Here is a 13,837-nt window from a genome sequence, read left to right as displayed (position 1 = left end):
TTTTTATACACAGTCTGCTTTTATACAAAGTGAAATCACATTTTAAAGTATGAGTCTAAAGTTGATTATTTGTACTTTTTATCTTTCATTTAACAATTGTCTATACGGAGATATTTCAGCTAATACTGATTGTTAACGATTATAAATCTAAATCTACTAAAATACTAAAAAGTATAAAAATTTATTAATGTTATTTAAGAACTTTTTTAAATCTTTGGTTGTTAAGATGTTTTTGCCACAAACATCTTTAATTTGTCTTCGTTTTTAACAAGATTTTTTTAAATTTTCCACTGAAAAATCATCAGCTTCAATATATTTCTTTCATAGATATTTTCAAAACCATTTCTAATTACTTAGATGTTTGTCTAATAATTGTTAGGCGTTGGCCTTAAATAGAAATATTTGTTTATGTTACATAAATATTGAAAGTATAGATTTTCTTTATACCGAAGTTTCGTTATCAGTTACCTCAATTGAGCGAGGTATGACAGTATTAAAAAAATAATTCAATGAATCAATTAATTTCCATATTTATTAATTCATGGGGATGTGTATTGCTTTAATAATATTATTTAAATATAATATTTACTCATTACACACTGATTACAAATAAAGGAAATGATTGTTTTTTTAAAGAATTTTTTAAATATATTTTCTACAATAGAAAATATTCTATTCAAATATATAATATTTCATCATTCAATAATCAGATTTCAATTTGTAAATAATAAATACATACTTTGTTTTATTGGTTTATATCAGTAAAACAATCAAATTCAATAATAACTTTAAAATGTAAATATTTATTTTATTATAATTAATAATTTTACTAAATCAGAAGCAGAAAGAACAAATATGAATATATACACAATAATGAGTATGAAAAATTAACGAAAGACCAATATTGAAGAATAATTTTAAATACTTTTAGTTTCATTAATTTATAATGATTTAAGGAAGTTTTTTTATTTTGGGAAGTTTAGTGAAGGAATAATACAATTTTATCGTTTTTTACCTATTACTCGGAAATATATTAAGTTACGCCTACTGTAACCCATTTTTTCAGGGGAAGGCGAATTCCAATGTTTTGCATAGATACACAAAAGAATTTTATTTGGTTAACGTCCTCATTACCCTCAATACTTCACTTTTACCCCATTTTGGGTAATAATTATTTATTAATAATTTCACTAAATATTAAAATATTATCATATTTCTTCCTACAAAATACTTAACAGTTTCTTTTTAAGTATTTTCTATAACAAATAGAAAAATATAGAAAAACACGTTATAAATCACAAAGTTTTTCTAATTAAGAAGCTTTCAAAGAATATACATATTTTTATTTGTAAATTAAAGATTAAATAGAATTAAAATAAAACATAATTGATTAAAATATTATAAAACACATTGCAATTAATCTAGGATTTCAAAATAAGATAAATTCTAGGAATAAATAAAAGCGTTTAGAAAAGTATAACGAAGACAAATTACAAATTTCCGTAAGTTAATGGTAGGAAAGGAATATAAATCATTGTGTAACTGTAGACGCACACTGAATGTAGGAGAAAAAGAAAGAAAAAAAAATGGTTCCTTTTTAATACGGAAATATATTTGAATAAATTGCTATCCAAATCAATGAATGTAAAGCAGGATTTATCAAATTAATGAATTACGTCGCAATTCGTGTTTTATTTATTGATATTTATTTAGTTTACTACTTTTTATATAACACCTCACTTAATAAGTTCGTAGGATGACCAATAAAATAACAACTTTTGAGTAATATTCGACTTTATTCATGAACATAGTCTCCTTCAAGAGTGACTCATTCATAACAACGCTTCTCTAACATTTCGACACCTTTCTTGTACGATGATTTATCTTTGGCCTCAAAATGCGGCTTTAATCCTTAGCTATCTACTCAGCTGACGACCGAATTGACTCTGGAGTGTAGTTGTGGATCTAGGTTTCATCCATTGTTACATAACGCATGAAAAAAATCCAAAAAAGGTCCAAACAGCGGTAGAAATCATCAACTCGTTGGTGTTTTTGGTCCAATTTGAGCTTGCACGTAGTACTCATTCCGAACAATTTCGAAAATGTAACAACCAATTTTTGAAAAAAAGTGTAAAATCACAAAAACTTTTTTATCCCAACAATATTCAATTGTCTTAACTTTTTTTTCTCTATTTCTCTTAACCAGTATACTCTACTTTTTTTCTATGTGTTCTATAATTTTAAGCTCCCCTTTTTAATATGTCCTGCTCTGTTCTAAGCCGTCATTTTCCTTATCACCATTATATGTTTAATGTAATTCTAATTGTAATTCTTAAGGCCGCAAGAAGCTAATGCCCATACCGGTCTCATTAATTTATATAACCTGTATATACTATATTTAAAAAATACCATTTTTTTTAAATGGAAATGGTTCAACTGAAATAAAGCTTAGAGAGATATAAAGTTTAATATGAGATATAAATTAATAATATAGTGGCAGTGACTTTGAAGTTTGTAAAATTAGCTGAAAGAACATGTTGTAATTATTATAAGCATAATAAGTATAAATTAAAAACACATAAATTCGCTTCGAGCAAAACTGGAAATAGTCGCAAGTTGTAAAATAATCCTCAGAGCATTTCGTACCTGATAAAATTTATGAACCAGACACTAAACTACAAAACCGACAACATCTTTACGTTTTAAATGTACAAACGCGAAACTCCAGTTCTATTTTCAACTGCAACAATGATTAATTACGTACAGCTAAATACAGATTTATCACTACGCAATACATAATATGTCATATTTTAAGAATGTTTTGTACTTTTGAAAAAGCTAAAATCATTTGACAAATGACAGTTGTAAACTTAAATATGCTTCCAATATTCTACAAAGGATGAATTAAATTCGTATTTAATTTTAAAAATCAATATTTCACAAATTATCAATTATTACTAAATTCACTCCAAAAATGAAAATTATTTTAAGTTTAATTTAAAGTTAGTTAATGATATTACAGTAATTACTAAATATTTTGAAAAATTTGACACATGACAGTTGTGCTAAATTTGAAATAAATGACATATGACTTAAACATGCTACGAATGTTTTAAAACTGTGGTTTCCAACCTCCGGTCCGCGGATCAAATGGTACCGAGCCGCTAAAAGAACATTAAATTATTTCCATTTTATTTTAACTCATTAGAATCTTGTGAGTTAAACGTTAAATCACTTTATATTCATTTTTTGGTGCAACTGTATCAACGCATCCGCCCCCCCCCTCAGCGGCTATAAAAAGGTATCAAATATTTCGAATTGGTTTTTACAAATCAATATTTCACATTATATCAATTGTTACTAAATTCATGGAAACTGTTTGCAGTTATTCAATGATATTATAGTTATTATTAATTGCTTTTTAAAAAAATTTAAAGTTTGTACAAATTGACAGGTGTCAGTTGTAACGCCAGAGTAATTTTTAAATAAATATTACAATTTATTAAATTCAAATACAAATTTAATGTACAAACTACAAGTCAATATCAAATTATGAATATATTAATTATTAAATGCTTTAAAGAAGCTAAATTTGAATAAAATTACCAATAATAATAATAATTTATTGGCCAAACATCAATACATAAAAAAATAAAAAATACATTCTATACATAAATAAATCGGCTAACGGCCGAGGTCTTTCCGCCCAATTACCAATATTTCCTTGTACTTTCTTCTTAGATAAACTTGATTCAAACTAATTCAATATCCATCAAAATTGATTTATACAAATGTCAGAGTAGAAAGCATTTTTAACAATATTTTATGAATGTTTTTTTTTTGTATTTTTTAGTATATTTACCCATTTTTATAATTCCTTGTACTTCCTTGATAAATGATTTATAATCATTTGCCAAGTGTTATTTTCTCCTAATCTGAAGACAGATAATGTTAAAAAATATAAATATGAACAAATTGACAGTTACAATCTCGTAGAAGTTTTTCTTTTTTTTATAAATATTATAATTTATTAAATTCCATTACAAATTTAATATGAATCCAAGAAATAATTGTAATTATTCGAATTGAATTTTACAAATCAATATCAAATTATAAATATATTAATTGATTAAAACAAAAGTTAAATTTTAGAAATTGACATTTGACAGTTGTAATGTCATAGATTTTTTATTTTTTTTTTAGAAATGTCATAATTTATTCATTGAAATTAATGAGAAATAATTATAGTAGTTCTATTAAAATTGTTTGCATTTTTTATGAATAAATCAAAGAAATATACTTTGTGTAAAAAATATAAAAACTTTTCTATCTAAACTTTACTTATTTCGATTTATAGTCGATGACGTAATATTTAGGTATTCTGTGTATTCTTATGTATGATTCAATGCAGCGTTGATTCGTTTTATCGTGTTTGTGTATATTCCGGATGATATATTACATTGTTTTTTATATATATTACGATTGACTCGCTTTTCTGGTTATGTTTTGTTGTTGGATGGTAAACGTAGAAAGGAGCCTCAAAGACACCATGTGGTCCGATCTGTTTATTTATGCGCGCTTTATTGTATTTTGTAAGGAAGTATCACGGCCAATAATACATGTTTAATTATAATTTTCAGAGAATTCCTGATACTTCCTCTCCAAGATAAACACAATTTATCTTTCGCGTTAAAAACTATAAAGGCAACACGGGATTTGGTAAAGTTTTTTTTCAGTCATCAGTTAATTCCTTATCTAAATAAAGTTTGATTAACTTTGATAAATTTATTTAATATTAGTATGAAATAAATTATGTTTGAAATAATTATTTTTTTAATTCTAAATTATTTAAAAACCCTAAAATTTCCAGTCATTTTCAATAAAATAATTATTAAAAGCTATAAATGTAATAAAAAATGATTCACTTGATCTAATTTTAAATAGATGACTTTAGTTTCCTGAAAAAAAATAAACTTTGAATTTGTAACAAATGTAAATGCATGAGTATTTTGTTCCAAGAATATTTAATAGTTTTTCATCAAATACACAGAAAAAGTCATAAAAAATAGATTATTTTACTAAAATCTTGTTTCAATATGTCATAGAAAATTTCTTATTTTATTAATTATTTTTATTACATGAAATATTGAAAGTAAAATTTTGGTTTGATTGTTTCATCATTTGAATATTTGTGAATTATGTTTGTTTTAGATATTTCCATTACAAAGAAATTTTTAAAATCATCGTTCTAAATGTATATTTTACTATAGTTGATAAAAACTTGATAAAAAAATAATTGTAAATATTCAATTTGATTTATTTTTTCTTCATGTTTTCAATATTAGTTCAAAATGTGTATTTACCATTTTATTATAGAAAGTTACCAATCTTTCCTTCGACTTCCTTCTTAGATAAACTTGATTCAAACTAATTGAACATTCATCAAGACTGATTTATACAAATGTCATAGTTATAGTATTTTGGTGAATTATATTTTTATAGTATATTTAGACTTTTTCTCTAGATTTTTTTTGGCATTCCTTGTACTATAAGTCAAGATTTGCCAAATGTTGTTTTCTCTACATCTGGAGACAGATAGGTTAAAAAAAATCACAAAATATTATGAATAAAAATTTGAACGTTTATACAAATACTAGTTCTATATATATTGTAATCAAACATTTAGCTTAATGTTATGTAACATAAGATAATATATTACTAAAATAAAGATGGACAAACAAAAATCGATCATTTCTTGTATTTCTTTTTTAAATGCTAATAAGTGGTTAAAATTTCTAAAAAAAAATCACCAAATGACTTTTTCCTAATTACAAAACGGAAGAAATAACAGAGTTGAAAGAAAATAATTGAATATTTACAAAATCTACTATTTTTTTTAGTTTAAAGATCTGAAATTAAAAAAAAATCCTAAAATTAAAAAAAAAGATTAGAAACCACTGATCTAAATGTTTGTTTATTCCAGAAACTTTCTTATTGAAAATTGATGAACATACATATAACTGATATTTTTCTGAATCTGAAGAAATAAATAGTTTTAAAACTTATAAATGTTGGTTCAAAATGTATACGTTTCAATTTGAACAACATTTTTATATTTACTTGTACTTCTTATTTACGTAAACATTCGTGCAGATACAACAAAATGTTTGGTCAAAATGTTGATTCGCTAGATTTAACGATTCGTAAAATCTCTTTGAATGTTTGCTAACAAAAATTCATGCAGCGATATTTATTTCTGATCTAAAGATAGACGAGATCTGCAATAAAATAATAGTGGCAAATAAATGGTTTAAATCGAAGAAAGCCGAGGTTTATATAGAGGTGTGTGTGTGTGCGGTGAGGATTTTTCCATAAACACGGTGAGCTCTGCAGGCATTCATCAAGACGATGGATTGAAGTGACAGTCATTATGTTATTACAGGCACGTTACATTTGATGTATGGACCGCGTTATGTGTGTTCCTAGAAGAAGATACCAAAGGCAAAGAGAAGAAAATATATATATATAAAAAAAAGTCTTCTCGTGTATGCGTGTGTATGTGTTTGGAGTGCGCGCGGAGGCAGGAGAGAGGTTTTTACGGGTTCGTTTCAAATGTGCCCAGAATCAACAAACACGGTTCACTTTAAACACAAATTATCCTGCTACTGTGTTACCACATGTACTTTAATTTCCCCTTTGATCATTCCCTGCCCCTCCTCCTCCTTGGAGGAGGAGGCTGGAGCATCGTGCATGTTTCCACGGCCCACCAATACATCTGAAATGTTTATTGATTATCAAACAAGGAAAAAGAAGAAGTTAAAAAAAGAGGAATGGACTTGACACACAACAACAGCAACAACAACCACCGCCATTCAGAAGGTGGCCGTTGCTTTCAACGGCTGATGTTTTCCACAAGGCAAATGCCCAAAAGAGGCGCGCCATAAAACGTAGCCCCGATGTCGCGGAAGTTAATGCTGTTAGTATTTATCTTTCGGGTTTATTAGGCGTTAAGAAGCTGGGCACCGTGACGGCCGTGGTAGTAAATTAAAGGAGAGTTTTCTTGGGTTTTCGGATTCGAGGGAGGATTCATCATTTACACCTCGTAACTTCCAGACTAACTGAATTGTAGACGATGCCTGATGGCCAAAATGGATGGATGGATGGATGGAACGTGGAGACCAAGCACAAGTGTATTTGCATTTTGCAACCAAATAAACAGTTTCGCGTTTCCGGCGGCGATTTTACGAGGTGGCGGCGCAGACCACACACGCACTGCGCGCAGAGCGCCGCGACGCCCAACAAAAATAGAAGGCGGCAATAAAGAGATACATAAATAAGTAAATAGTAATGTTCTAGAAATTCGAGTGTTTATTTGTGATTCTGTGTGAACATAAAATAAACATCGGCGGCACCCATCCAACCCTAACGTTCCTACACTTCATCTCTTGATACTGCTGCTTCTGCTGCTGCAATATTCAGAAGATACCAAAACCACATCCAACATAATCGAATCAAATAAAGTAGACCTACAATCTTCAAACGATTTGATGTACGAACAACTTCGAACTTAAACAAAAAATGAGGCAAGATTTGAAAGACGAAAAAATATCTTTTTTCTTAACTTTGCAACATTACAACAGGTTTGTTAAGTTAACAAAATGACAAGACAAAAATTTCTCTCCAAAGAAAAAATCCGATTGGAGCTACTTGAAGGGGCCCCGCATCACAGTAATACTCATTGTTTTTAGATTTGGTACAGGTTTTTTTTAATAAAGAAATTTATGACTTTTGATTTTTATAATTGGATTTTGGATTTTGTTTTAAGTAAATATTTAAAATCTATATTTAAATATGTCAATTCTAACTGTTAATTAATTTTGAGGAGCCCGAAAAAAAAATCAATCAGACCTCGCACTTATTGGATTCAATTTATTTATCAGTATTGACCAAGATTCCTATGTTTGAAAACAATAAAATTTGGACAAACTAGGACGATGAGAATTCTAAGAAAGGTAATATATATTTTATAATAATAAAGAAATATATTTTTTTTTAAATTCGGACTATTATCAAAATTCGTTTCCTCGAACGTATTGAGTTCGAAGTTCAAAAATTGAACAAAAATTCAAATATTATAATTGATAATAATGTATTCATTAAATAAGTAATTAATTTGTTTTGAAATATTCAGACTCACTGTTTACATTCGATTATAGTTATAGTTACATCATGAAATATTTTTTATTTGTCGATCTGTTTATCAATCAAATATTATGATTATGAGCATACAAATTATTAAATTTAGCTGTTTTATTTATATACAAAAATCGTTTTTTATCAGACCAAATACATTTATGAACGTATTGTTACATATCTTGTTAACTTGTCAAATGATTATGATAACAGACTGAAACTTGTTGAAAATTGTTCTTTGTCCTTTATGTAAAAATGCGTCTATACAAATAAATTTAAAAAATTGGTTTTATATTCTTTATCTGTTAAAAAAAATATTTCTCACACTTTGAGAATCTAATCAGAAGCATTCAAATATTTTCAAAGAACCTTATCTGTTTATGTCTGACTAGAAGAATAGAGCTAATTATGTCGTAATTTTTATGTTATTTTTGTATTGTTTTAGCTTGCAGAATTTAAATCGACTTCATAGCTTTAAAATATTATGACATGTTTAAGTGAAATCAGAAAAATTCAGCTATTTTTATGCAACTTGTTACACGTTTACTGACAATGTTTACATTTTTACATCACTTTCAAAGATGTATATAATTATTAATTACGTGACTTCAATTTCTTGTAGAAATACAGGTAACAATTTTGTAATCTCGATATGCAAGTTTGAGATTGTTCCTATTTAATGACTAGTTGCCTTTTTTAAATTATAAGTAAAGAGTTCTAATTTCATTGCAGAAAAAGACTCATGGCAGACAATTGTAAATAATAAATGTTATGTTAAGAAATTGTTATATTTATCTTATAATTATTATAAATTAGATTTTCTTCTCTTTTGGCCCTATTTCTAACGGCCCCCAGAAATTTTGTTGGTTTTTGGGAATCGAAACAACGATCTTCGTATCAGATTAAATTCGAATTGTTGTTACTGGTTTCTTTATAATTGTAGTTATTGTGAAATAGTGGCAACATCTAATAATACTCTGATTCCAAATTGTATAGCATTTATTCCCAAATAGTTAAAATGTATCAATAATTCTAATCTAAAGCATAGAATATAAATGCAGGTAATACAAATAGTCTGGAATAACATATATCACAAATCTGCAGTACAGATTATAATGTTATCAAGCCTGCGGATTCCTTTTCATCAGGTCGATATCAGCATCCATCATGTCCTTCACCAGCTCCGGAAACGTGACCTTCGGCTGCCAATTGAACTGTTTCTTCGCCTTCGAAGCATCTCCCAAGAGCAATTCCTGCAAACCAATGAAATAACAATACCTCAAAGGCAGAAGAGACATCAGCATCAATGACTTACAACTTCAGTAGGTCGGAAATAGCGTTCGTTGACTTTCACTCTAACGATGCCGGTGTCCTTTTCCTTTCCCACTTCGAAAGTGTCTTTGCCCTCCCAAACAATCTCAATCCCTACATGTTTAAATGACATTTCTACGAACTCTCGCACGCTATGCATCTCGCCGGAAGCAATAACGAAATCTTCGGGTTGGTCTTGTTGAAGCATCAACCACATCGCCTGAAAATAATATCCTTTGAATACATCAAAATCAATTAAAATAACGATAAATCATACTTCGACGTAGTCTTTGGCGTGACCCCAGTCTCGACGAGAATCAAGATTACCCAATTCTAAGACTTCGGCTTGTCCTAAATGAATCTTTGCGACTCCTCTTGTTATCTTTCTTGTGACAAAGGTTTCTCCTCGTCTGGGACTCTCGTGATTGAACAGAATCCCATTGCACGCAAACATGTTGTAAGCCTCGCGGTAATTAACGACGATCCAATAAGCGTACAATTTGGCGCACGCTGAAACATTTCGATGTAATCGAATCACAACAATACCGCAACAAGTATACCGTATGGTGATCTCGGATAGAACGGCGTTTTCTCGGTTTGCGGAATTTCCGCAACTTTTCCGTATAGCTCGGACGTTGAAGCCTGATAGAATTTGACTTCGTTCTGCAAGTTGCAAGTGCGTATGGCGTCCAAAAGTCTTAAAGTGCCGACGCCGTCCACTTCAGCAGTGTATTCGCTCAAATCGAAGGATACTTTTACGTGACTTTGGGCGGCCAAATTGTAAATTTCACTTGGCTTTATGGTTGAAATCAGCTTCACCAAGCAGCTGGAGTCAGTCATATCACCATAGTGCAGCTTCATTCTGCCACCTTGATGACCGAATTTGTCTTCGTACAAATGATTTATGCGAGATGTATTGAAAGTCGAAGCCCTACGGATAATTCCATGAACTGCGTATCCCTTGGCCAACAAAAATTCTGCCAAATAAGAACCATCCTATAAACAAACATATTTTAGACTTCATCATTAAAGACTGTTATTATAATTACTCATATATTAACTATACTAAAGTCATAAATAATGTTAGATCAGTTATAAAACCTTGAATAAGATTCAATATACGCGATTATCCTTAAAAACCTTATTATTCTTATTTCTAATAGAGAAAACAAATGTGGTACTAATGTTATTCGTACCTTTGCGCCATAAAGCTGTAACTTAAGTTGCATACGTCACAAATATAAACAAAATAATGTGTACGTATTCACCTAACACTTGTACGAGAATAAACCAATTCCCAAGGATTTACAAACTATGTACAATAGTTGGAGATGTTTAACGGAATAGAAATAATGCTTATTTAATGGTTACTAACCTGTCCAGTAATACCGGTAATCAGGGCAACTTTCCTCGGTTTCTCTGCTTCAGCCATATCACCCAACGTAAGCTTATCAACTGATACTAATTTAACAGTGCCACAGTAGTTGTTAACATTCAAAAAAGTGGTAATTTATTTTAAAATATCTAAAAAAATAAATAATATTGAAGTGGGCGGTGTAATCACTTTTTGCTCCGTTTTGCCCAGTTGATACGTATTCAACTTCACACCATTTCACATGAAAGTTCGTAATACATTGCGTTCCAATTGTGCATGACAACCGTTTCGTGAATGTTATTGTTGATAATGCAAAATATGCAGGTATAAATAGTTCTTGTACATTTTGCAGATAGTAATATTCTAGAATGCGGTCTCTAATCGTATTTATCGGCGTATTCGTGCTGTTTGCACAAGCCCAGGTAAATATACCAAATATATATATATATATTGCAGACAGTCAATAACATTCTCCAATTTCAGGCTCAATCATATGAGAACAACAGATGCCGATGTGTTTGTCCAAGTATTTCAACTGTCACCAACAGTTCTGAAAGCAGCCACAAATCAAGGATCATCCGTATTGCAAATGTTTTACCAAACAAATGGTTAGTCCAATAGAATATATGTATATTCAGATAATTTAATTTTGTTTTTTTTTTGACAGCAATTGTGAAGGTGTTATTTTACCAATTTATGAAGAGCAGTTGCAAAACAAGTCTCAGGAGTTTTGCCCACGCTGTGAATGCAATTTTGAATACAGGAACATAAACATAATTAAATATGTTGTGATTATTGTTATTTGGGTCATATCAACTTTGGTGATATATATGGCGTTTTTGATCATACTGGATCCCTTGTTGAATAAGCGCAATAAGGGCAGCTACCAGGAACATACCAATGAAGAGGATGAAACTGCTGCTGGTGTGGGTGGACCAATGGCACATAACATGAGTGTTAGGGGCAATGTATTAAACAGAGTTGGCCATCAGCAGGATAAGTGGAAGAGACAGGTTAAGGAGCAAAGAAGAAACATTTATGATAGACATACTATGTTGAACTAGATTTTATATTGTGATATATTATGTATTAAAACTATATTCCTTTAACAAAAGTAATAAATATTTATAGGATTTACCTATTGTGTAATCAAGTAAACTGTCCTAGCTTTTTTTTTGTAAAAACAAAAAATTGTTTGTCAAATACATCTACACTGTGTCAAGAAAAGATCTAACGTTTTGCATACCAATTCCAAATTAAAGAAACGATTTTCATCCCAACACGAACCATGATTTGTTAAATCTATATATTAAATAGATAACTCTACATAAGTTTTTAGTATATATTGAAGATTTAGAAAGGTAATTTTATCCCATTTAAATAGCGATATTTTTATATAAATTTCACAAAACTATTACATTTTCATTTATTTAAATTGGGCGCTTGAATTTATCAGTCCAATTTGTTGTATAATATAATTTAAGATTTCCATTTTAGTTCTAATCGCCAAATAATAGAGGGTGTCAGTGCATTTCCGGTTTCGAACTTCTGACAGCATCATTGTAAATCGTTTGAACTCAATTAGAGGATACATTATCAATTTTTGGTCATATCAAAATGGCTAAAAAACAGCAGGATGCGCTGTCCTTCTTTAAAGATTTCATGGCTGGAGGTGTTTCTGCTGCCATTGCGAAGACAGCCGTTGCGCCAATTGAAAGAGTCAAATTGTTGCTTCAAGTCCAGCACGCCTCAAAACAAATTTCAAAGGAACAGCAATATAAAGGTCAGTTCTGTTGTCTTAGTATAGATTTATGAGATGTATATCATCCTGGAATCAATCATTATTTGTGGTTCTTTTAATTTCTTTAAAAGTAGTATTTAATAACTATTACGTGTTTCAGGTATGATTGATTGCTTCGTGAGAATTCCCAAAGAGCAAGGTTTTCTGTCTTATTGGCGTGGTAATTTTGCCAACGTCATCAGGTACTTCCCGACGCAAGCTTTAAACTTCGCGTTCAAAGATGTATATAAACAGATATTCATGGCGGGAATCAACAAAGATACGCAGTTCTGGAGATGGTTTGGTGCTAACTTGGCATCCGGTGGAGCGGCTGGTGCTACATCTATGTGTTTTGTGTATCCTTTGGATTACGGCAGAACCAGATTGGGAGCGGACGTTGGCCGCGGTACCGCAGAACGTCAATACACAGGCCTTCTGGACTGTATCCAGAAAACATTAAAAACTGATGGTATTGTTGGTCTATATCGTGGTTTTATTGTATCCGTCCAGGGAATCATTATCTACAGAGCAGCGTATTTTGGATGTTTCGACACAATTAAAGGTTCATTGCCGGATCCCGAAAATACGCCGTTCATCATCGCCTTCATCATAGCTCAAGTATATTAGAAACTAAGCCTGTGTTGTTCAAATTTCTTATTCGATTATATTTTAGGCTGTCACAACTTTCTCTGGATTGTGTTCGTATCCTCTGGACACCGTGAGAAGACGCATTATGATGCAGTCTGGTATACCGAAGAAAGATTGGATGTATAGCGGAACTTTAGATTGTTGGCGCAAAATACTGGCGCAGGAAGGTCTGAAGGCTTTCTATAAAGGGGCCTTATCAAACATTTTCCGTGGTACAGGAGCAGCACTTGTATTAGTATTTTACGACAAGATTAAGACATTAATTTAAAAGTTTATATAAACGCATTACTATTTATTCTGTGTTTTAATATTAAACTAGACTAGAACAGTATAAAACTTGATTCAAAACCGAATGTAGTATTGTTAGTATATTAGGGGGTAAACTTTAAACAGTCAGCCCAGTTTTATTTTCTTTATATTTTTTTTTCCTTTCTTTATAGTTCAATATGTAAAATACGTCTTTTTTTGGGAGCATTCAGAAAATAAAGTTATAATTTAGTTCTTTATACATGTAATTGTTTTTTCCAATA

At 30.1% G+C, this 13,837-nt stretch overlaps 3 protein-coding genes across 6 annotated transcripts; 2 read left to right on the top strand and 1 right to left on the bottom strand.

Moving 5' to 3' along the window:
• Positions 1–9,209: 9,209 nt before the first annotated feature.
• On the bottom strand, positions 9,210–10,980 carry LOC108559584 (GDP-mannose 4,6 dehydratase). The gene is made up of 5 exons (XM_017916912.1): positions 10,880–10,980; positions 10,065–10,500; positions 9,782–10,014; positions 9,509–9,724; positions 9,210–9,446 (listed from the first exon to the last, which is right to left on the bottom strand). Exons 1-5 carry the CDS (start codon positions 10,934–10,936, stop codon positions 9,315–9,317), a joined length of 1,074 nt encoding a protein of 357 aa, XP_017772401.1. The 5' UTR covers positions 10,937–10,980; the 3' UTR covers positions 9,210–9,314.
• On the top strand, positions 10,740–12,016 carry LOC108559588 (uncharacterized protein CG1161). 3 transcript variants are annotated; one of them, XM_017916918.1, is made up of 4 exons: positions 10,740–10,946; positions 11,232–11,301; positions 11,363–11,487; positions 11,547–12,016. In XM_017916918.1, the coding sequence occupies exons 2-4, from the start codon at positions 11,248–11,250 to the stop codon at positions 11,941–11,943; spliced, it is 576 nt and encodes a 191-aa protein (XP_017772407.1). In that variant the 5' UTR covers positions 10,740–10,946; positions 11,232–11,247; the 3' UTR covers positions 11,944–12,016. The 3 variants fall into 3 exon arrangements, with proteins under 3 accessions (XP_017772407.1, XP_017772408.1, XP_017772406.1); XM_017916919.1 differs by lacking the exon at positions 10,740–10,946 and adding an exon at positions 10,952–11,009; XM_017916917.1 differs by lacking the exon at positions 10,740–10,946 and having other exon boundaries at positions 11,045–11,301.
• Positions 12,017–12,197: 181 nt separating this feature from the next.
• On the top strand, positions 12,198–13,828 carry LOC108559585 (ADP,ATP carrier protein 1-like). Of its 2 annotated transcripts, XM_017916914.1 has the most exons (4): positions 12,198–12,240; positions 12,377–12,662; positions 12,781–13,277; positions 13,333–13,828. In XM_017916914.1, the coding sequence occupies exons 2-4, from the start codon at positions 12,497–12,499 to the stop codon at positions 13,573–13,575; spliced, it is 906 nt and encodes a 301-aa protein (XP_017772403.1). In that variant the 5' UTR covers positions 12,198–12,240; positions 12,377–12,496; the 3' UTR covers positions 13,576–13,828. The 2 variants fall into 2 exon arrangements, with proteins under 2 accessions (XP_017772403.1, XP_017772402.1); XM_017916913.1 differs by lacking the exon at positions 12,198–12,240 and having other exon boundaries at positions 12,256–12,662.
• Positions 13,829–13,837: the final 9 nt, after the last annotated feature.

The sequence above is a fragment of the Nicrophorus vespilloides genome, unplaced genomic scaffold (assembly GCF_001412225.1).
Source record: "Nicrophorus vespilloides isolate i.1.1-1 unplaced genomic scaffold, Nicve_v1.0, whole genome shotgun sequence".
NCBI classification, from domain to species: domain Eukaryota; kingdom Metazoa; phylum Arthropoda; class Insecta; order Coleoptera; family Silphidae; genus Nicrophorus; species Nicrophorus vespilloides.
The sequence above is the reverse complement of the archived record's forward strand: the minus strand, read 5'-3'. Positions and strand labels throughout refer to the sequence as shown.